The 22,989-nt window shown below is 39.0% G+C and overlaps 1 protein-coding gene across 1 annotated transcript in view; it reads right to left on the bottom strand.

The window, feature by feature from the left end:
• Positions 1 to 16,019, bottom strand: part of LOC136886523 (uncharacterized) — a 39,156-nt gene extending 23,137 nt beyond the window's left edge. The window contains exon 1 of the mRNA XM_067159337.2: positions 15,723 to 16,019. Within this exon, the coding sequence (XP_067015438.2) occupies positions 15,723 to 15,872 (150 nt within the window). The 5' untranslated portion in view covers positions 15,873 to 16,019. The remainder of the gene's footprint in view (positions 1 to 15,722) is intronic.
• Positions 16,020 to 22,989: the final 6,970 nt, after the last annotated feature.

The following is a 22,989-nucleotide window of genomic DNA, read 5'->3' as shown; positions in this document are numbered from 1 at the left end:
TTTTTGATGGGTTTATCAGAGCATTTAAACTAACCAAGGTTCCAACAAGGTTCGTTATGGGAATCATTGTAAGTACCTAGGTGTTAATATAAGGACACTTCTTCATTGGGGTAATCACATAAATTGGATTGTAAATAAAGAGAACAGATCTCTGCACATGGTTATGAAGGTATTTAGGGGTTGTAGTAAGGATGTAAAGGAGAGGGCATATAAGTCTCTGGTAAGACCCCAACTAGAGTATGGTTCCAGTGTATGAGACCCTCACCAGTTTGCTTGATTCGAAAACTGGAAAAAATCCAAAGAAAGGCAGCTTGATGTTTTCTGTGTGATATCCGACAAAACAGTAGCGTTACAAAAATGTTGCAAAAGTTTGGGCTGGGAAGACTTGGGAGAAAGGAGACGAGCTGCTCAACTAAGTGGTATGTTCTGAGCCGTCAATGGAGATATGGTGTGGAATGACATTGGTAGACAAATAAATTTGTCTTTAAAAGTAGGAAGATAAAGTTGAAATTCAAGAGGACAAATTGGGGCAAATATTCATTTATTGGAAGGGGAGTTAAGAATTGGAATAACTTACCAAGGGAGATGTTCAAGAGATTTCCAATTTCTTTGCATTAATTTAAGAAAAGGCTAGGAAAACAACAGATACCGGTAGGGAATCTGCCACCTGGGCGACTGGCCTAAATGCAGAACAGTAGTGATTGACTGACTGATTGAACCAACAACAAGCCACAGCTTATCTTAATGTTATTTGCGTTTCATCCCACTAACTACTTTTATGGTTTTCGGAGATGCCGAGGTGCCAGAATTTTGTCCTGCAAGAGTTGTTTTACATACCAGTAAATCTACCGACACAAGGCTGACGTATTTGAGCACCTTCAAATACCACCGGACTGAGCCAGGATCGAACCTGCGAAGCTGGGGTCAGAAGGCCAACGCCTCAACCGTCTGAGCCACTCAGCCCGGCACAGCTTTGGTCTTTACTATACAGTATGAGCATACCCTTCTTATAATTTAAACATAAAAACTGTAGTTAAGTGAGTACAGTACAAGTATATTTTAAGGTACTGTTAAACTTTTTATTGTCAATATACGACAACAGAACAGAAATAACTAATTTCTTACAATGTAAGTTACATTTCTGTCCACTGGAACTGAAAAACAAATAACACTATTCCCTTAATAGTCAAATGAACGCTCACCATTCAGCCTGCTGTTGCTGAAGCGCACACCCTGATCGGGACAACATGTCACAGCTGTTTAATGTCGCACTAACACACAGGAACGCAAGGATAGGAAAGGGCTAGGAGTGGGAGGGAAGCGGCCGTAGCCTTACTTAAGGTACAGCGGAAAACCGCCTCAAGGGGAGGGTAGCAATGCTCAACTCTTTCGCGTCAGACCATTCGGTCAGGACAACAAGATATTATTATTCTCCAGTTGGCAATGAAATATAATTTGTGATGAATTATGTGAGTGATGCAACAGTGAATTCCTTCAGCCACCTATTTTGATCAGTTTGTCAAAATACTTCTTAAGGCCGGTGGCAATATATACTTCTACTCCTCCTAAGGGAAGATTGATAATATTTAACTGCCTACGATTTTGTCTTAAGGGGGCTCCCGAAATTTTGCCTAAATGACGCCTGTGGCTATTTCCTAATGGACGCAGACATTTTTCATCTGCCTCTTAGCACACATCAGAGCAAAATTACAGCTTTCTCTGAGGTCTCATCCTCATTGACAGCAGTTGATCATGTGGCCTCTTGAGCTCTTGAGAGGCCTCGTGCAGGTCTTGATACTTGATACCCATAGGTGACCTAGTAAAAAAAAAATGAAATGTCGTATGGCTTTTAGTGCCGGGATATCCCAGGACGGGTTCGGCTCGCCAGGTGCAGGTCTTTCTATTTGACTCCCGTAGGCGACCTGCGCGTCGTGATGAGGATGAAATGATGATGAAGACAACACATACACCCAGCCCCCGTGCCATTGGAATTAACCAATTAACGTTAAAATCCCCGACCCGGCCGGGAATCGAACCCGGAACCCTCTGAACCGAAGGCCAGTATGCTGACCGTTCAGCCAACAAGTCGGACAGGTGACCTAGTGTCTGGATGTGATGATAAGGTGTCGGCATGTAGCCTACTCCTGTCGAATAACACCCAAGGGGTCTGTTCAAAGTATAACGTTCCCATCCAATGAACGAATAACTATCAACAGTGTCATTCCATAGGATAGGTTTGGAAATTAATGCAGGCTTTTTAGTATGCAGTATCTCTCTCTCTTTCCTAGTGCTTTTCCCCTTAAGTGGGGTCAGCTTCGACTACATTTCTGCCATTTGGCCCTGTCTAGGATGTCTGGATGGTTGAGGTCCACAGCACATATACGAAAGTTGATCAAATATAAATGAGATTTTTGTTCCTGAACATCAACAGTTGGTAGGACAGGCATAGGCAGGACAGTTAGTAGTGGGGAGAGTGTGCAGTTAGATATTTCCCACCGTTTTGTCAGTAACGCTCACAATGTCGGAGCAACAGGTGCACCCCTCCACTGCACAACACATAATTATAAAATTTCTTGCTCATGAAGGAGTTACAGCGGTGGAATTTTGCCAGAGATTGACTGCACAGTTCGGTGATCAAACATTGTCAAGGACGCGTGTGTTTGCCTGGCATAAAATGTTCAGGGAAGGAGGAGAACACGTGGAAAATCAGCAACACGATCACTGTCCTCGGACCAGCATTACAGACGAAAAAATTTGTGCGGTTAAAGACAATATTGACGACTGGAAACAGGCTGTGGATTTTCATTTTCATTGGACATTATAAATTTTCAGGGTAACTCAATCCAGCTGCCAACATTTCGCCCCAGTGTGCTAATTTGAACTTGCCAGTCGGTAAATAGCACACCTGATATACATGTTGACTCCCGTAGGGAACCTGAAACATTTGTCCCGAATGAGTAAATGTATAATACCAATATAAATGGTCCGCTATTGGACATTATAAATTTTCCAGCTAACTCATTCCTGGTTGCCAGCGTTTTATCCCAGTGTGCTAAGTTGGGTTCTTCAGTTGGTAAATAGCACACCCAACAAGATGCATGGCCACTGCATAGACTACTTGGAGCCACCAGCAGTGCCAATGCACTTTGAGAGACTTTGTCTCATTACCAAAGATTGTTGCCTGCCTGGCCATCAGATGATATACATGTTTATTCCCCTAGGGAACCTGAAGAAAGTGTGATCTCTCCAAAATTCTAAAAGTTATTACAATCACTATTTTCCCTAGATTGAAAAACATTTAAAAAACCATTAAAAATCCTGCAAGTTCTGGAGGATAGCACATTCAAGTCTGGCTGTCTCCCATGTCTTAACTTCTTTTTCTGCTTTTCCCACATCCGAGTAGGCTGTGCTGCACGTGTGGACATGCCTCTGTTTTATGGCCGGATGCCCTTCCTGGCACCAACCCTATTAGTGATGGGCGATATTTCACAAACTGTGATTTTTTCACTGATATCAATAAATCATGAGTAACGACTGTTACTTTCTACGCTATCACTGTGATTTCAAGATTTCACTTCAAGTGATCATCGTGCACCCTCTCCATTTACCGAACTAGAATGTTGCTACCTAAACTGTGATCGATGTTGTGATCAGTTGTGATATTACGACATGTACTGCAGCAACGCTATCCACGCGAAGCGATGCATTCAAGCAAGGAGCATCACCATGGTTACCAACCGTATGGACATTTGTAGATTTCATTTTTTTTTTTTAGGATGTCAACTTATCGTAAGTATATAAGGTATTTACAGAAATTGAGCACATTTCTCCTGAATATAGTAACCACTGAAAACCTTGTAATCCTTGGCATCGCTTGCAATATCAGTTTTAGAAAATTGTCAAGTTGACTCGCAGTGTGGTATTATCTTTAAGCGCGCATTCAAAAGAATCGTGGTTCACGGGACTCGCCTAGAATAGTAACAAACATGTTTTTCTCCTGTATTTTGGAATGGCCGGGGGTATTTCCCTTTCTTACCTCTCATATTGTCACCTGAGCTCAGTATTAGGAGGCAAGCTGACTCAAATGGTGTTTTATAGAAAGAGGAAGAATAATGACCTATGGCAGTTCCTTAAAGAAGTGGATGAAAATTTCACATTATGTAATATGTGCAAACAGAAATTGTCTTATAAAAGAAGTACTTCAAATCTGAATAAACATTTGAAATACAAGCATCCCTCAGTTGCTTTGCCAGAAAGTAGTAGTCAACAATCAGTATGTATCTGATGATACATGGGATTTTAGACTCTAAAAAAATTGTTTTAGGCACTTCAAATATGCTTTTAAAATAGGCAGAAAATAGACTTTAAAATATGACAATTTAGACCTACACTGTAATATTATCTTTTTTTTTAAACTTTAAGTAATGTGGTATAGGCTACCCATTCTTAACAGGAATAGCTGCAAAATTAGGGCATAATTAAACAGCCGTTTATCACAAACAGCTATGGATTAGGTATACAAAAAAATTCATCAGTACTGTACTAAAATTACTGAACACAATTACAACACTGTAGGCATCCCATAACGGTGTAAATGCGGAGTACCGGTATGTGTATCTATTTGTGAGGAACATTCCTACTGCACTTTTCATTCGTAGTTTGCTTTACAGTGCATAACAATAATCTTCTCCAAATTTTCCACAGTCAGGCTGTGTCTTTTGTCTATTAAAATATTTTTTAAAGCAGAAAAAATGCACTCTACACTCACAGATGTTGGAGGGGCATAGCAAAATTTACCTACATCTTTCAGTTCCATTTCACTAGGTAGGTCTATCTTTTCCCCCATCCATTACCTGATGGACCTTTTTCTGCACTGAATTACCTGGATTCTTCTGCAGTACACTAGCCCACCTGTCTTTCATTTTATCCCCTACTTTACCCCTAGTACTTCAGCTTCCTCAATTACAAAAAATAGCTGCTTGAGACTATTTACTTCTTTTTCTTTCTATTTTTGCAATGGTGACTGGAAGAAATGAGAAATTTGCCTGAATATATGCAATGTGTCTCTGAACACTGCTATAACCCTTTAGCAGTTCTTTGCCCATACGACACACATGCAGAATTGTCTGTTAAAGGCATATTGTTATCACAGATATTCCATATAATACAGGGCAGCTTCCATTGAGGAACCCCAACGGCTGTGGTGGAAAGGGAACAGAGGAGAATTTCTCTCGGAAGATGGCTATTCTTGATGGAGTCTTACAGAACACTTTCATCATTGTTGTTTGCTTGAAGGGGCTATACCAAATGAATGACGAGTTGCTATAGTAGCCCCTGCGTACAAAGGAAAGGGTGATAGACATAAAGCTGAAAATTACAGGCCAGTAAGTTTGACATGCATTGCATGTAAGCTTTGGGAAGGCATTCTTTCTGATTATATTAGACATGTTTGCAAAATAAATAACTGGTTCGAAAGAAGGCAATTCGCTTTTAGGAAAGGTTATTTCAGTGAAGCTCAACTTGCAGGATTCCAGCAAGATATAGCAGATATCTTGGATTCAGGAGGTCAAATGGACTGTTCGCGACAGACCTGTCTAAAGCATTTGATAGGAAGGATCATGGGAGACTACTGGCAAAAATGAGTGCAATTGGACTAGACAAAAGAGTGACTGAATGGGTGGCTATATTTCTAGAAAATAGATCTCAGAGAATTAGAGTAGGTGAAGCTTTATCTGACCCTGTAATAATTAAGAGGGGAATTTCTCAGGGCAGTATTATTGGACTTTTATGTTTTCTTATATATATAAATGATATGAGTATAGAAATGGAATCAGAGGTAAGGCATTTTGCAGATGATGTTATTCTGTATAGAGTAATAAATAAGTTACAAGATTGTGAGCAACTGCAACGTGACCTCGATGATGTTGTGAGGTGGACAGCAGGCAATGGTATGTTGATAAACGAGGTTAAAAGTCAGGTTGTGAGTTTCACAAATAGGACAAGTCCTCTCAGTTTTAATTACTGCGTTGATGGGTTGAAAGTTCCTTTTGGGGATCATTGTAAGTATCTAGGTGTTAATATAAGGAAAGATCTTCATTGGGGTAATCACATAAATGGGATTGTAAATAAAGGGTACAGATCTCTGCACATGGTTATGAGGGTGTTTAGGGTTTGTAGTAAGGATGTAAAGGAGAGGGCATATAAGTCGCTGGTAAGACTCCAACTAGAGTATGGTTCCAGTGTATGGGACCCTCACCAGGATTACCTGATTCAAGAACTGGAAAAAATCCAAAGGAAAGCAGCTTGATTTGTTCTGGGTGATTTCCGACAAAAGAGTAGTGTTACAAAAATGTTGCAAAGTTTGGGCTGCGAAGAATTGGGAGAAAGAAGATGAGCTGCTCGACTAAGTGGTATGTTACAAGTGATAAATATCATTTTCAAATCAAATCAAAATCTCTTTATTTGCAAATGAGGTGTCTACCTCGGTGGCAAATGGTACACTAAAATTTTGGATCCGTATTGATGATATTTGACTGAAATAATAACAATAAATTAACTTATTGTTTTATTTCAATTAAGTGGTAAGTTCTGAGCTGTCAGCGGAGAGATGGCGTGGAATGACATTAGTAGACGAATAAGTTTGAGTGGCTTCTTTAAAAGTAGGAAAGATCACAATATGAAGAAAAAGTTGGAATTCAAGAGGACAAATTGGGGCAAATATTCATTTATAGGAAGGGGAGGTAGGAATTGGAGTAACTTATGAAAGGGAGATGTTCAATAAATTTCCAATTTCTTTGAAATCATTTAAGAAAAGGCTAGGACGACAACAACAGATAGGGAATCTGCCACTTGGGTGACTGCCCTAAATGCAGATCAGTAGTGATTGATTGATTGATTGATTATTTCCTGCAAGAAACTTGGCCCTAACTGTTCCTGTGAGTCTATGCAAGGCATGGGTGATGCAAGTAACATGAATATTAAAGAAGGGTAGAAAGTTTTGAGGAGAGGTGGAGTAGCAATCATGAAGGAAACAGCATTGGAGACAAGGAGAAGGACTTTTATGATCATCAACACTCCCAGGATACAACAATTGGAACCCCTTGTTGATGATGTACACAATGCTTTGATCTACTTTCTGAAGCTGCTTAGAGCAAAGAAAGAGAGCAGTAGATCCCAATTGGATTCCAGTTTTCCTACCATAAGATTAGCAATGTACCTGCTCACAGAATTGGTGGTTTTGTCCACACACAACCATATGCAAGACTCCCAAATATCTTCCATGACTGACAAAATTACCTCTTTGTAACAAATTTCTAAATAGTTTTTCTTTAATGTAGATGTTGAAGGTATGTGCTGTTGGTGCATTTCTGTACACAAATCTCTGAAAACAGACTATGCACACATTCCAGGGGATATTTTCAGCAACTAGGGCTCTACACATATCAGCATAGAAACTACTATGGGTTGTGAGAGGTATACTTGTGTGAGTAGAGTCTGTCCAATGCTACTTTTCATGGCTGATTTCGCTTTGTGACTGGCACTATCAGCATGCTGCTGAAGGTGGCATTTTTTCTCTTGTGAAATCTAAAATGCAGTAATGTAATGAAAATTACAGACTAAGATAAGGAATAGCTAATGAATATAATTTGTAATTTTGAATTATTTCATTTAAACCACTATTACTCTAAAGCAGGGCCTCTCAAACGCCCAAAATCTCACGCGTGCAGATAGAGGTGCAAGAGCTCCGTGCACTGTGCATCGCTGCCGCTCGGCATGGCTCGGATCAACGCTTCGTCTCTGGGCTACTCGGCTAAGGTCGGCTCAACTCGCCTATACTCGGCTCAAGTCAGCCCGGATTTGGAGCGCTACGGCGCAAGTGGGGCAGAGGGAGACAGGCAGAGCGAGCGAGACAGGCGTGAGGAAAGAGAGAGTAAGCGCTAATGCTCCAAATCGAGGAGTGGGGGTCTGCACTCTGGTCAACCAAGCCAAGTCGTCTTTTGCACCGTGCACAGTGCATGCACCACGCGCATGCACCCTGAGAGGCCCTGCTCTAAAGTTAATTAAGAACAAGATCACTCCAGGCCTCAAAAGGCCTTGGCTTTCAATAACAGCTGCTGCCCAGCTCTAGGCTTGGAGATATTGGATAGCCATGTAGTCAACGCCCCACATCCCTCAGCTGTATTGCCTTGCCCCTGCGACCGCTGCTCACTGTAGCTTCCTAATTGCCCTCACGCAGCTGTGTCACCACCTTTCCAGACCTTACATCTTTCAAAATTACTGCCGGCACTGGTATCTAAGGAAAGGTGCAGTGGTATCCTTAACCTTACATTTAGGTGGCTGAGAATAGTTATTCATCATTATATTTTTCACTTGTGCCAGATAAAGATGTAGAATTTCATATCCTAGCATATACCAAATTATCGGTTACAGTATAAAAGACGACTGTTGCCAGTATTGATCCTATTTTTTTCTTGACATATTGGTTGAACTTCAGCATGTGCACAAAAAAGAAATGTAAATAATAAAATGATTATGTTAGTACGCCTAGAACTAAATTGGCAACGGTCGTGTCTGTAATGCAACCAAAATGTAGGCTGTTTATTAAGTACAAAACATTAGGTGGCTGATTTTCTTATAAATGTTTACATAGAGATAGCTAGTCACAATAACAAGGCATTCTCTTGATCACAAGCTACAAATAACGAGCAGCACGGACAATGCGGTGATTGTGATCACGCATTCTCTTGATCACAAGCTACAAATAACAAGCAGCACGGACGATGCGGTGATCGTGATCACGTCACAACTAAAAATCACTGATATCAGAAAATCACGATATCAAATCACACTGTGACTCACAAATCACGGTATCGCTCATCACTAAACCCCGTGCAGAGGAACGTACCACTGCTGCGTGTTTCTGTGGTGGTTGGTAGTATGGTGTCACCGAGTCAGAGGAATTAACCAGATGCATGTAAAATCCCCAACCTCGTAAGGAATCAAACCAGGGGCCCTCTGAGGTAGAGGTGGTATAAGGTTCCCTCAGCATAACTGACATAGCAAGAGGTAAATCTCAAATCTTACTTCATATTCATTATCATCATCATCAATGTCCCACTCCAGTTGCCTGGGTGTGGTTAACAAGCTTCCTCCACTCCTTTCTGTCCTTCCACTTCTCCTGCTCCATTACTTCTGCCACATCTAATCCAGCTTCTCTAATGTCCTTCCAAATCTGATCCATCTACCTTCTTCTCAGTCTTTCTACTGGTCACTTTCCCTTAACTTCTCTTTTTAATTCCCTTCTTGCTACCTGTTTCTTTCCCATTCTTTTTACATGTCCGAACCATCTCAGCCTTGCTTTCTGTATGTTTTGTACTAACGGTTCTAAATTTAGCTCTTCTCCAATTTTAATGTTTTGAATTCTATCTCTTCTTGTCTTTTTAACCAGTGTTCTTAAAAATTTCATTTCTACTGCTTGGATCTTACTATCTTGTCTCTTATTAGTTACCAGCGTTTCTAGTCCTATGTTACAATTTGTATGAAATACTGTTTATATAATTTAAACTTTGTTCTCTTGGGTACTTTGTCATCCCATAAAAGCTCTCTGACTTGATGAAATGTTGTACCTTTACTTAGTCTGTTATTAATTTTAGGGTTGATTTCATTACTCCCATTAATAATGCTACCCAGATATGTAAACTGTTCTACATTCTCTAACCGTTCTCCGTCTATGTTCACTTGGCTTCTCTTTTCCACAGTGCATGACTACAGTTTTCTTTTTACTAATTACCATTACAAACTCCTTCAGATTACTTGTAGAATTCCAGAGATCCACCAAACTGCCCAAAGAAGTACAATTACTTTTATAACCTAATAGGATCGTCCACATTTCCTGTGGTTACTGCCACTGCTATTGGGTGGAATTCCATGCAATATGATGTCACTCCTAGAAACAAACAGAGCTAGATTTTGTTACCAACTACTGCAGAAAAAAATCTCCTAAGCAATGTGGGCCAATAGATGACACGAGTGGGGACTCACTCCCTTCAAGAAGTTCCCTGCTAAACAGCCCTGACGTGTTAAACCAATGTTGTTTTTTTGTCACTAGCCGAGACGTGTGCAGACCAATAAAGAAAAGCTGCTGCACAAGAAAAAATCCAAAAAATTGTGGGCCAATGGCTGATACGAAATAGAATTTTCAAGAAAAGACAATCATGCTCCAGCATGCCACAGTGATATGCATGCGCTGCAGTTGGAACATACAGCAAGTACGGTAGCATGACGTCCCCTTATTCAACCTATGCGTCCTCTGAACAGAAGGCCTTGACATGTTTCACATTGGTACTAACAATGTAAAGCAAGCAGGTATAGGTACCAACATAGTTGGGATGATGACATTGTTACTGTGCTGACTGGAAGGTGATCAGGGATATAAATGAGACTATGGGGTGGGTATAAGGGAAACTGGGAGTGAGATTTATAGATCCTCCTGGGTGAGTAGGAGATAGGGATCAGATGGCCTTCACTTGAACCGCAGTGGTACGTAAAATTTAGGAGGTTTCCCTTATAGAGAGGTACATTCAGAGAAACTGAGTAGACTACGGAGCAGTGATAAGAGTACAGCGATCTGGAAGTCAAGTAGGGATGACATAAAAATGTTGTGTGTTAAACAGTAGAAGTACTGTAAAGAAAGGAATAAAATTAATTTAATATATTCACGCCAGATATTGTAACAGGAGTTGAATCATGGCTGAGAAGTCATATTATGGATGCAGAAATTTTTCAGGTCACTGGAGTGTTAATCGTAAAGACAGGATAAGAATGGTAGGAGGGGGAGTATTCATCTGGTGAAAGAATTTGTAAGCTACGGAAAAGTTAAGGATGGGAAACATGAAATTCTAGGTGTGAGGCTCATCTCTAAAGATAATAGGCAATTTGGTGTTTTTGGGTGTACAGACCTGGAATGGGTAGCATTGATGCTGATATGGAATTATTTGATAGGATAATCAGCTATATGTGAAACGACACAGAAAGGAATGTGATTGTAGTGGGTGCTCGCACTTTACCAGATGTAATGCGAAGCATGGCCAATGAATGGCAAATAAGTTGAATCAGAAAGTGATGGAACCACCTAGAGGGAAGAATACGCTGAACCAGATTAGTTCTATACAGAAACTGAAGTAACAGACGGAATAGGTGATCGCGAAGCTGTTTTTGCTGTAGTTAAAAATAAATGCAATAGAAAGGAAGATTGTAAAAGTAGGACACTTAGGCAGTATCATATGGTTGATATGTCAGGTATGAGTGATTTTAAAAAAGTAATTATGATCAGTGGAAAAAAGTAAATAAAAATGTGTTGGTTACAAAGATAATTGTCCTGGTAGAGGCAACTAATACTAACAAAGTGATGATGGTGATGATGCTTGTTGTTTAAAGGGGCCTAACATCTAGGTCATCAGCCCCTAATGGTACGAAATGAGACAAAATGTAATGACAATTTAAAAGTCCAAACTTCATCCAAGGACCAGAATTTAAAATGGAATGATGAAGAATGATTATGAATTTAAAATAATCAGCAGATCCAAATCGCAATAATGAAAGTTAAAAATAATTCCCAAATCGATCCACTGACTAGAATTCAACATACGATGACGAACAATGATTATGAACTTCAATCAGTGGATTCGACCCGCAATGGCCCGCCTTCCCAGAAATGATCTTAAAACAAAGGGCTGCTTCCAAAGCAAAATCCTGAATCATGATGCTCGTTGTCTAAAGGGGTCAAAAATCCAGGTCGAAGGTCCCTCATAACGCTACTTATCGCTAGTAAAGTAGAACCACGGTATTTCTCATGTTGCGGTACTAATCAAAAGTAGCGTAGACTCACAGGGTTCCACACATTACTACTCATAAGTATTGTACGTTGTACAGGTAACTCAGATTTTTTTTTTTTTTTTGGTAGTTGCTTTATGTCGCACCGACCAGATAGGTCTTATGACAATGATGGGACGGAGAAGGGCTGCCGACAGTGGGGTTCGAACCTACTATCTCCCGAATACTGGTGTTTCTCACATAATGGCGCCACTCATAGGCAACACAAACCCATGGTGTTCCTCACATAGTGAGTACTAATTGCAGGCAACGCAGACCCGTGGTGTTTTTCACATAATCGTACCAATCACAGGCAACAAAAGCCTGTAGAGTTCCGCATATAGTGGTACGTATCACATGTACTGTAAACCCATAGTGAACCGCTCTCTGTTGCTACTAACCACAAACCTATTGTGTACCTAACATAGTGGTACTACTCGCAAGTAAAGGTGACTCATGGTGTTCCCCGAGTGATGGTACTATTCACAAGTAGTTTCATGGTTCTAATTCAATCATCCCTTGGTCGCTCCTTTTAGTTACCTCTTACGAGAGGCACGGGATACCGTGGGTGTATTCTTCGTCTGTCCCCCCCACCCACAGGGGGTAACTAACGAAGTATGAAAATTTATCTACAATAACGAAGACATTTACAATAAGATACAACCAGGCAAGTTGGCCGTGCGGTTAGGGGTGCGCACCTGTGAGTTTGCATCCAGGAGATAGTGAGTTCGAACCCCACGGTTGGCAGCCCTGAAGATGGTTTTCCGTGTTTTTCCCATTTTCACACCAGGCAAATGCTGGGACTGTACCTTAATTAAGGCCACGGCCTCTTCCTTGCCGCTCCTTGCCCTTTCCTAACCCATTGTCGCCGTAAGACCTATCTGTGTTGGTGTGATATTAAACAACTAGCAAAAATCTTTTTAAAAAACGATACAAAAGTTCAAAAATAGGAATTTATAAGATTTCTGAGGATATACTAAAGGCAATGGATTGGGATACATAACGTATCTGATTACTGTTTGCGTGAAGGAGCTATACCAAATGAATGGACAGTTGCTATAATAGCCTCTGTGTATAAAGGAAAGGGGTGATAAACATAAAGCCAATAATTCTTTCTGATTATATAGACATGTTTGCAAAATTGCTAATTGGTTTGATTGAAGGCAGCTTGGGTTTAAGAAAAGTTATTCCACTGAAGCTAATTTGTAGCTTTCCAGCAATATTAGGAAACATTTTAGATTCAGGTCAAATAGACTGCATTGCGACTGACCTACCTAAAGCATTTGATAGGGTAGATCATGAAAGACTACTGAAAGAAATTAGTGCAATTGGACTAGACAAAAGGGTGACCGAATGGTTGCCAACATTTCTAGAAAATAGAACTCGAAGAATTAAAAAAGGTGAAGTATTATCTGATTCTGTTATTATTAAGAGGGGAATTCCTCAAGGCTGTGTTATTGGACCTTTAATTTTTATAAATGATATGAGTAAAGAACTGGAATTAGAAATAAGGCTTTTTATGGATGATATTATACTGTATAAAGTAATAAATAAGTTATAAGATTGTGAACAACTGCAAAAAGACCTCAATGATGATGTGAGAATTACAGGAGGGAATGGTACAATGGTAAGCGGTGTGAATTTCATAAAGAGGAAAAGTCCTCTCAGTTTAGATTACTGCGTTGATGGGGTAAAAGTTCTTCATGGTGATCGCTGTAAGTACCTAGGTGCAGATCTTCATTGCAGTAATCATATAAAGGGGATTGTAAATAAAGGTTACAGATCTCTTCACATGGTTATGAGGGTATTTAGGGGTTGTAGTAAGGATGTAATGCTGGCACCATGGTGTAGGGGTAGCATGCCTGCCTCTTACCCGGAAGCCCCTGGTTCAATTTCCAGCCAGGTCACAGATTTTTATCTGGATCTGCACGCTGGTTCTAGGTCTTCTTATAACTGAATAGCTATCTGACGGTGAGATGGCAGCCCGGTCTAGAGAGCCAAGAATGATGGCCAAGAGGATTAGTTGCGTCGACTACACAATTCCTTGTAATCTGCAGGGCTTTGGGCTGAGCAGTGGTTGCTTGGTAGTCCAAGGCCCTTTGGGGTTGTTGCACCATGGGAAAAAAGTAAGGATGTAAAGGAGAGGGCATACAAGTCTCTGGTAAGACCACAATTAAAGTATTGTTCTAGTGTATAGAACCCTCACCAGACTTAACTTGATTTGAGAAGTGGAAAGGATCCAAAGAAAAGCAGCTTGATTTGTTCTGGGTGATTTCTGACAAAAAAGCAGCGTTACGAAAATGTTGGAATGTTTGGGCTGCTCAACTAAGTGGTATGTTCCGAACTGTCAGTGGAGTAATGGAATGGAATGACATTAGTAGATGAATAGGTTTGAAGGGGGTTTTTAAAAGTAGGAAAGATCACAATATGAAATTGGAATTCAAGAGGATTGGGGTAAATATTCATTTCAAAGAAGAGGAGTTAAAGAGATTAGAATCATTTACCAGGGAGGTGTCTGATAAATTTCCAAATTCTTTGAAATTATTTAAGAAAAGACTAGTTTAACAACTGATAGGGAATCTGCCATCTGGGCAACTGCCCTAAATGCAGATCAGTGGTGACTGATAGAAGTTCTTTGAAGACCATTCAACCGATGAGCCAGACTTTGTATTAAATAACTATTTGAATTTTAAATTCTACCCTGAACAATGTTTTTGGAGTTTTAGCATATGTGGAAGTGACACTTGATTATTGATCTCAGTTCTGGGAAGACAGAATGAAACTACTGAAACGATTACATTACAGTTGACTTTTGTATATCTTTTAAGGTTTTATCGTGTAATTTTATGCCTAGTTTTAGTCAGGATATTTCTAAATCGACAGAATATCCTCCCAACCTCAACAAGAAAAATTGGAAAATAAACACAGACAGTCAAAATAAGAATTTGCAGACCCTAACCAATACCTTTTATTCATCCTAATTCGACCTAAAATGGGTTTCTAACTTTACTCTGCATGTGTAGCAGTTACCAGAACACAAAGGCAATTTAGGAAATATTCTCAGATTATACATAATTGACTTAAAAATGATAAGTTCTCATGAAATGACAATTTGTTATCCTTATAGCAATGCATACTGATTTAGATAACTTAAATGAAAGAATTGTTACTAGAGAAAGACCTGAAGTAATTCATGATCAAAATTTGGAGGAGGTATACATAACACTTTAAAGTTTCAAGGAAAACTTTGAAACTCACCAAGGATAACTATCAAGCAATGAGGTAAGAGAGAAACATCAGTATATAACTGAAGACCTCCACTGCTGAGGCTATGACAACTGATTACTAACCACAAAATATACAAAGTGGAAATGCATTTATTCTACCTAATAAAGCAGCTTGCTGTGAGCTTGCATCCAGGAGATAGTGGTTTCGAATCCCACTGTCAGCAGCCCTGAAGATGGTTTTCTGAGGTTTCCCATTTTCACACCAGGCAAATGTTGGGGCTGTACCTTAATTAAGGCCATGGCCACTTCCAACTCCTAGGCCTTTCCTATCCCATCAATACCTACCACATAATAGAGGAAAAAAAACACAATTTTTAAAATGAAACAAATGGTTTATTTTTTATTGGAAAACATTTCAAATTAAAATAACAAAATATACAGAAAATAACATATGAACGATTAATAAAATAATTTAAAAAGGTTTAAACAAAATATGGTCTACAACAAACTCAAAACAAACTGTAGCTTCTTCCTGGATTATGAATTAACCTACGATCCTTCAACTATCCTAGTATAAGAAATAAAAACAGTTCACTGGCAGCACTGGAACGCAGTATATTTTACCTGATCTGCTTCTATACTTTCTTCATCAACGTGAAAATCCTCCCCTTCCTCATCCTTGGACGATTTAGGTGGGAGTGGTTGCCTTTCAGGTGGTGGAAGACCCAACAGTTCACATCGCATCACCTCATATTCATAATCAGCTTCCGACATTTTATACCTTTAAATAAACTACAGCACACTATTGTTTAAGGACTGTCAATTCAAACCACTTCTACTTTGACAGTATCACAATTAAACACATAAACTTTTATACACAAAATCTGTCACTACTATACTACAAATTCGCATTGCAGCTCCTGTCACGGTCCTATGGATTCTCTCCGCTTTCTCCTTAGCGTCTTTGCGTCTGCAACTTTCCGGAACGCATATGTCTTCTCTGTCTCTTACTGAACTTGCTCTTCTCTTCCCTTGGGAAGGAGAGGGGGAGAGAGAGAGAGAGAGAGAACGTAAGAATTGCCGTGTATGACTGTTCTTCTACAGTACCAGTACGGATTTTCAGTAATATAAAGTGTAGGCTACTGTTACGTAGTCCTGTCTGTCCTATTTTCTTTTAGCGTACCAAACTTGCGTAATTACACGGTACGCTACACTCCAAATATTACATCACAGTCATGTCCTCTGCAATGCAGATAATGTAATTGTCATCAGCCTCTGGCGAATCAAGTATTTCAGCCGTGTATTTTATTTTTGAGCAAGCTGTTTTTAAATACTACTTGCGTCTACATGATATATGCACGTAAAGTTTGCAGTACCGGTAATATATTCATGTAGGCTTAACGGTACAGTAATATAGTGTTCAAGTTAGGAAGAATCTTTTAAATATTTCTAAAATACATTATTCCTTCGTACAGGCAAAACCCACTACATTTCCGTAACGCAATAGAAGGAAAATATTTTGTGCGAAGATTCGGTGTTCTGGAGGAAGTCTTTTAAATAACCTACAAATGCGTGCAACTAAAGGCCCAGACTTCTATTGGATTAATAACGGATGCAGTGCCGGTAGGCCTAATCTAGTTCAGTATTCCATACATATACCGGTGCTGATACAGTAATATTATTAATGGTCTGTAATCTTCGAAAGTGTAAGCCTAACCTCATCCCACCCAACCCTTCACAAAACAAAATCGTTGAAGCGATAGGTGTAAACGACACGTTGTGGAATGGGTGCATATTATATAAATCCCTGAATATTTGTACCGTACCGTATTGTGGGATGGGAGTGACTAAGTAGTAGTTCGGGGAATTTAGATAACAGCTAATAATAATAATAATAATAATAATAATAATAATAATAATAATAATAGAAGCTTCCGTGGCTCAGGCGGCAGCGCGTCGGTCTCTCACCGCTGGGTTACGTGGTTCAAATCCCGGTCACTCCATGTAAGATTTGTACCGTCATCTTTCTCTCCAACATCATTTCATTTCATCTGTCATTCATTAACCATTGCCCCAGAGGAGTGCGACAGGCCTCGGCAGCCTACACAATTCCTATCCTCGCCGAAAGATGGGGGCTTCATTCCATCCCTGACCCGGTCAATGACTGGAAAACAGGTTGTAGGTTTTCATTTCAATAATAATAAATTTGTATCCTCATTTTTCAGGCACACCCCCAATGTAGGTGAACTGAATTTCAACTGCAAGTCAGCCCTCCTACCATTTTTTTAATGTTTGGCAGTACCGGGAATTGAACCCGAGCTCCCGAGGACAGCAGCAAATAGTGTTGACCATTACCCTATGGAGGGGTAAATAATAATAATAATAATAATAATAATAATAATAATAATAATAATGCTGTTTAAGTCATCATGCCATAGACTCGTTTTATGCAGCTTTCCATGCCACCCTATTCTGTGCTCACCTGTTCATTTCTACGTAACTTCTACATCCTACCAAATACAGTAGAGATAATACGCGACACTTACGGATTTTGCCTTGTAAAATGGGAGACAATTCGACGGTGGCGCTCCTAGTGACCTGACCTGAACAAATCGCGCTAAGTTCAAATATCAATGGAAATGTATATACGGAAATGGATAAATAAATTACGTCTAGAAAGAAAGTGTTATTGAGATATTAACTTCGAAGTTGCTAAAGCAATTCTGTTTAAATGAATGAAGAATTATTTAAAAGGTACTGAAATTAGACATATAAACAAGAAGTGAAATGGCTTGATCTTTCATTTATGCATTACTTTTTTAGCTTTAGCATTCCTGCCTGAACTCTTACGGTTGGATTTGTCTTTTTTCTCATTTAAAAACATTGTATCATCACATTAAGACACTTGTCAATAAAAATATCGGCACATTCCTTACACATATGATGCAATGAATTAACATTTAATAATAATAATAATAATAATAATAATAATAATAATAATAATAATAATAATAATAATAATAATGTTTTTTGTTTTACGTCCCACTAACTACTCTTTTACGGTTTTCGGAGACGCAGAGGTGCCGGAATTTAGTCCCGCAGGAGATCTTTTATGTGCCAATAAATCTACTGACACGAGGCTGACGTATTTGAGAACCTTCAAATACCACCGGACTGAGCCAGGATCGAACCTGCCAAGTTGGGGTCAGAAGGCCAGCGCCTTAACCGTCTGAGCCACTCAGCCCGGCGAATTAACATTTAATAGCTGGACAATTTTCCTCCTAACATGAAGCGTACTAACAGAAAGATAATCTATAAAATCCCGGCTTTAATCTGAGAAGAGGGATAAAGAAAGAAAAGTATGAAAATGTTGTCGATAGTGATGCTTTAAGGAATATTTACGTACAATTAGAGCAAAAATGTAACATACCATTGGCTGTATTGTCGAGGATTTCTGAAGTCGCTGGCCTGGAAATGATCTCAACAGATCTTATAATTCTTATATAAGCGTAACGTCCCTTCTTTCTTGTACACCTTATCCTAATCGCTTCTGTGACATTTCAAAACCCACAGATCACACCTACAAAAGCACATCGGTATTGAAGGTTAACTGCTGCACTGTAGAATAAAATATGCGTATTACATTTTATACCAGTTAAAATATGGGTCGAGCAGGTCAGAAGATTATGAAGTACTATAAAAATCTCTGTCACTGGAAGAATATATATGCAAACACAATATTACTTACAAGTTCTTGTCACGAGGGAACCTGAAGAACGACCGCGCATTTTTCTCTACTTCGTAATTACTGCAGCCAAACACAGCACATACCTTTCCCCTCATGTTGAGAGGAGATATCAAGGAATGACACACACTACTATTTACTTATGTCAACTCACTGAAAACGCATAAATAACACCAAAAACTTCACACAAAAATACACGTGCTCTTATGAGAGATTCAGTACTGTTCAGGTCTATCCGCTAGAGTGAGCTCCAGTAGCTGTCCCTCGATATTTCGCTCAGTGTCGCGTATTATCTCTACTGTATTTGATCCTACATCTACTCTAATATGCTTGTTGTATTCATATTTTGGTCTACTACTGTCCTTATTCCCTACACTTCCCTCAAAAACCAACTGAATAAGTCCTGGGTGTCTTAAGATGTGTCCTATCATTATATCTCTTCTTCTTGTCAAATTTAGCAAAATTGATCTCTCACAAATTCAATTCAATACCTCTTCATTCATGATTAGATCTATCCACCTCACTTTCAGTATTCTTTCCTAAGACCTCATTTGAAAAGCTTCTATTCTCTTTCTTTCTGAGCTAGTTACTGTCCCGGTCTAGAAAGCCAAGAATAACGGCCGAGGGGATTCGTCGTGCTGACCACACGACACCTCGTAATCTGCAGGCCTTTGGGCTAAGCAGTGGTCGCTTGGTAGGTCAAGGCCCTGCAAGGGCTGTAGTGCCATGGGGTTTGGTTGTTTTAGTTATTGTCCATGTTTCACTTCCAAAGTCTTCAAAAATATCGTTCTAATTCATATGTCAATGTTTAAAGTGAGCAAATTTATTTTCTTAAAAAAGGCCTTCCTTGCTTGCTAGCCTGCATTTTATGTCCACCATACTTCTGCCATCATTAGTTATTTTACTACCCAAATAACAATATTCATCTACTTTCTTTAAGACTTCATTTCCTAATCTAAATCATTCCTTCATCACTTGACTTTGACTGCATTTCATTACTTTTGCTTTGGACTTATTTTCATCTTGTATTCCTTCTCCAAGACTCTGTCCATACCATTCATCAATTTCTCCAGATCTTCTGAAGACTCAGGTAAAATAAAAATATCATCAGCAATCTCTGAGAGAAAGATGATGATGCTTGTTGTTTAAAGGGGGCTAACATCTAGGTCGTCAGCTCCTAATGGTACGAAATGAAATGACAAATTAAAAGTCCAAAAGCCTCCACTGAACAGAACATAAAACGTGATGACGAAGAATGAATGTATGGATATGATTTTAAAACAATCAGTGGAACTGACCCACAATGCCTCACATGCACAGCAGCTGGCATAAAACAATAGTATTACTGACCAAGGGACTGCTTCTATAGCACGATACTGAATCGATGATGCTTGTAGTCGAAAGGGGTCCAAAATCCAAGTCATCGGCCCTTCATGATGGTACCAGTGCATGGACGTGGACAGAAGATGAACACTACTTGAGTTACAAGCCAAAAAGGCATTGAAAAAGAAACCATCCACAGATTTTTATGGGAAGATTTTCATCTAGACTACATTGAATTGCATCACAGTGAGTGATATGAGCACTTACTGGTGTGCAAAAGTGGACACACAATGCAGCTTATTTTTTGACCACTTGGTATGCTAGGAAGGCAGGTAAAGGGAAACTCTTTAGATTCAGAACTTCAGTTGATTATATTTCTTGGTTTAAAAAAATGGTGGGAGTCTACCCGGCTGGCCGCTTTATATTAATTCTTTACGGAATAATTTTTTTTTCTATTTTGCTTTATGTCGCACCGACACAGATAGGTCTTATGGCAACGATAGGACAGGAAAGGCCTAGGAATGGGAAGGAAGCGGCCGTGGCCTTAATTAAAGTACAGCCTGGTGTGAAAATGGGAAACCGAGGATAAACCATCTTCAGGGTTCCCGATAGTGGGATTCGAACCCATTAACTCCCGGATGCGAGCTCACAGCTGCGCGCTCTTAACCGCACGGCCGGTGAAGAAAATGTTTAGCTTAATTATCACCTTTAGTGTTCTCATTATTTCATGTGTGCCAATATTTTCATTTAATATACTTTTTTAAGCTGAATGTTCCAAAATGGAATGAAACATGTTCTTGTAATGTTTAACTAGAATTTAAGCTGACACATACTGTATGTATAAAAACTAGCTATAAAAATAAAATAAGTATTGGAAGGTGGGGAAAATCCTTTGTCCTTAGGTATTAAAGCCAGTAGGGGCTTAAAAAATGAGAGTTATAAGTTGTTACAAGCTGTAGATTAGAAGAAGATCAACTTATTAGAGATGTGGAACTAGACAAGAGTGCTTTGCATTCCTTGGACAGCATTTCGTACCAATGAGTCCATCTTTAAGAAGCTTATCATCAATATCAAGTTATCGGTAGTTTGCCGACAAAGAATTTTCCAATTCTTTGGCCACATCGTGCGACATTGAGAATACAGTCTCACAAAACGGTTTTCAGGACTAAGGGAATGATAGGAAGAAGAAGATCAAGAAATTCTCAGATGTGATACAAGTTTATTTCATTTTTTACATTTTAAAATAAATTATGGCCATTATACCTGCTCTTTGACAGGATCATAAAATATGACACACATTTGTGTTTACCTTTATCAAGACATCAGTATAAAAACTTCTCAATATTCATAAATATTTATGCAGAAATGACCTTTTAGCCATTAACTTTAGGCAAAAATTAAAACATTCTAAAACTGTACAACATTCTCTACAGTATAAGTGACATTATTCTGAGAGTTAAATTATAAAAATGTTACTTCCCATTACTTGTAGGAGAGTGTTGTGTTCACTGTCAAGGTTAAGGATCCACCAACCCACTCCCAGATTTTAAGCTTATAACAAAACATTATAAAAATGTGAAATTCTTCATTCCATTCATGTCAACAGTCTCTGCCATTGACTGAAATTTATAACAGAATTCAGTACAGACAGGTGTCATGACAAATTAATTGGCATGGTTCTTATGAAATAATGTGGTGCAGTGGTTAGGCTATTTATTATACACCCAGAAAAATTTAGACCAATGGAATGTCACTATGAGCCAGATCTGTCCAAGGCTAATTGATTGTCACTAGGAGTCATCACATCAAGCATTCGTAGAATGACTGACAGCCACATATTCTACTAAGTAATCCCCTAATAGAAGACTATCAAGTTGCAAGAGTTTGCAACAGTCTCATCTGTCGAGTTAATAATTTGCGGATAAACATAAAAAATTAAGAAATGTCTCTCTCATCCAGTAAGTGAAAAAAATTGGTACCCTAGTTCATTTTTCTTAGATTACCTACAATGTTGTCTGATTGCCTGTCAATTCAAAACATGTATGACCTTGTTGCAGAGTAACAGTTTACAAGGGGAAGGGGAAGACACAGTATATGATACAACACTATTAAATAGTAACTGTGAAAGTCTCAAAGTTTTAAAGATAAGGTTTACATCAACTGGCTCGTGTGACTCCAGAGTTACAATCGGAGGTCAAGTTCAAATATAGTTATACAGTACATAGGAGATAAACATACTTAAGTCGATCTCAAAGCAATGGAATAGAGGAATATTGCAGATATAAACATTTATCGACATCAATTAGAGTGGATGGCTCAATTTTTTTAACAAAATATTTTTTAAAAGTAGATAACTGATAAATTTCCTACCTTATTAAGACTGGAAATTGGAACACAAGGCCATATAACAACTTCCAATAATTTTTATTTAAACTAGCAGTTTCCCGCTGGCTCTGCCTGCAATGTACAAAGTATGGTGTTGTTCGTTACTATCCTCATGGATGTATTTGCAAAGTTGTAATCTATAATCTTCATTTCCGTATTGACGAATTGCACAATAAAAAATAGGAGAGGATTTCCACCAATCAATACTTATTTATTGTGTATATTAAGCTACAGGACCGGTTTCGACCTCATATACAAGGTAATCTTCAGCTGAACCATACATACATATTTATATAATGAAGTTTTGATTAAGATTGTGTTGTTAAAGGAATGCTATATGATGATGATGTACATTTAGTCACATACAAATGGGGCACGTCTTAGCGTGAACTGGCGTATATGTCATTCTGTACAATATTGCAACTGTATGTCTAAAAT

This window comes from Anabrus simplex, chromosome X (assembly GCF_040414725.1).
Source record: "Anabrus simplex isolate iqAnaSimp1 chromosome X, ASM4041472v1, whole genome shotgun sequence".
Taxonomy (NCBI): Eukaryota; Metazoa; Arthropoda; class Insecta; order Orthoptera; family Tettigoniidae; genus Anabrus; species Anabrus simplex.
The sequence above is the reverse complement of the archived record's forward strand: the minus strand, read 5'-3'. Positions and strand labels throughout refer to the sequence as shown.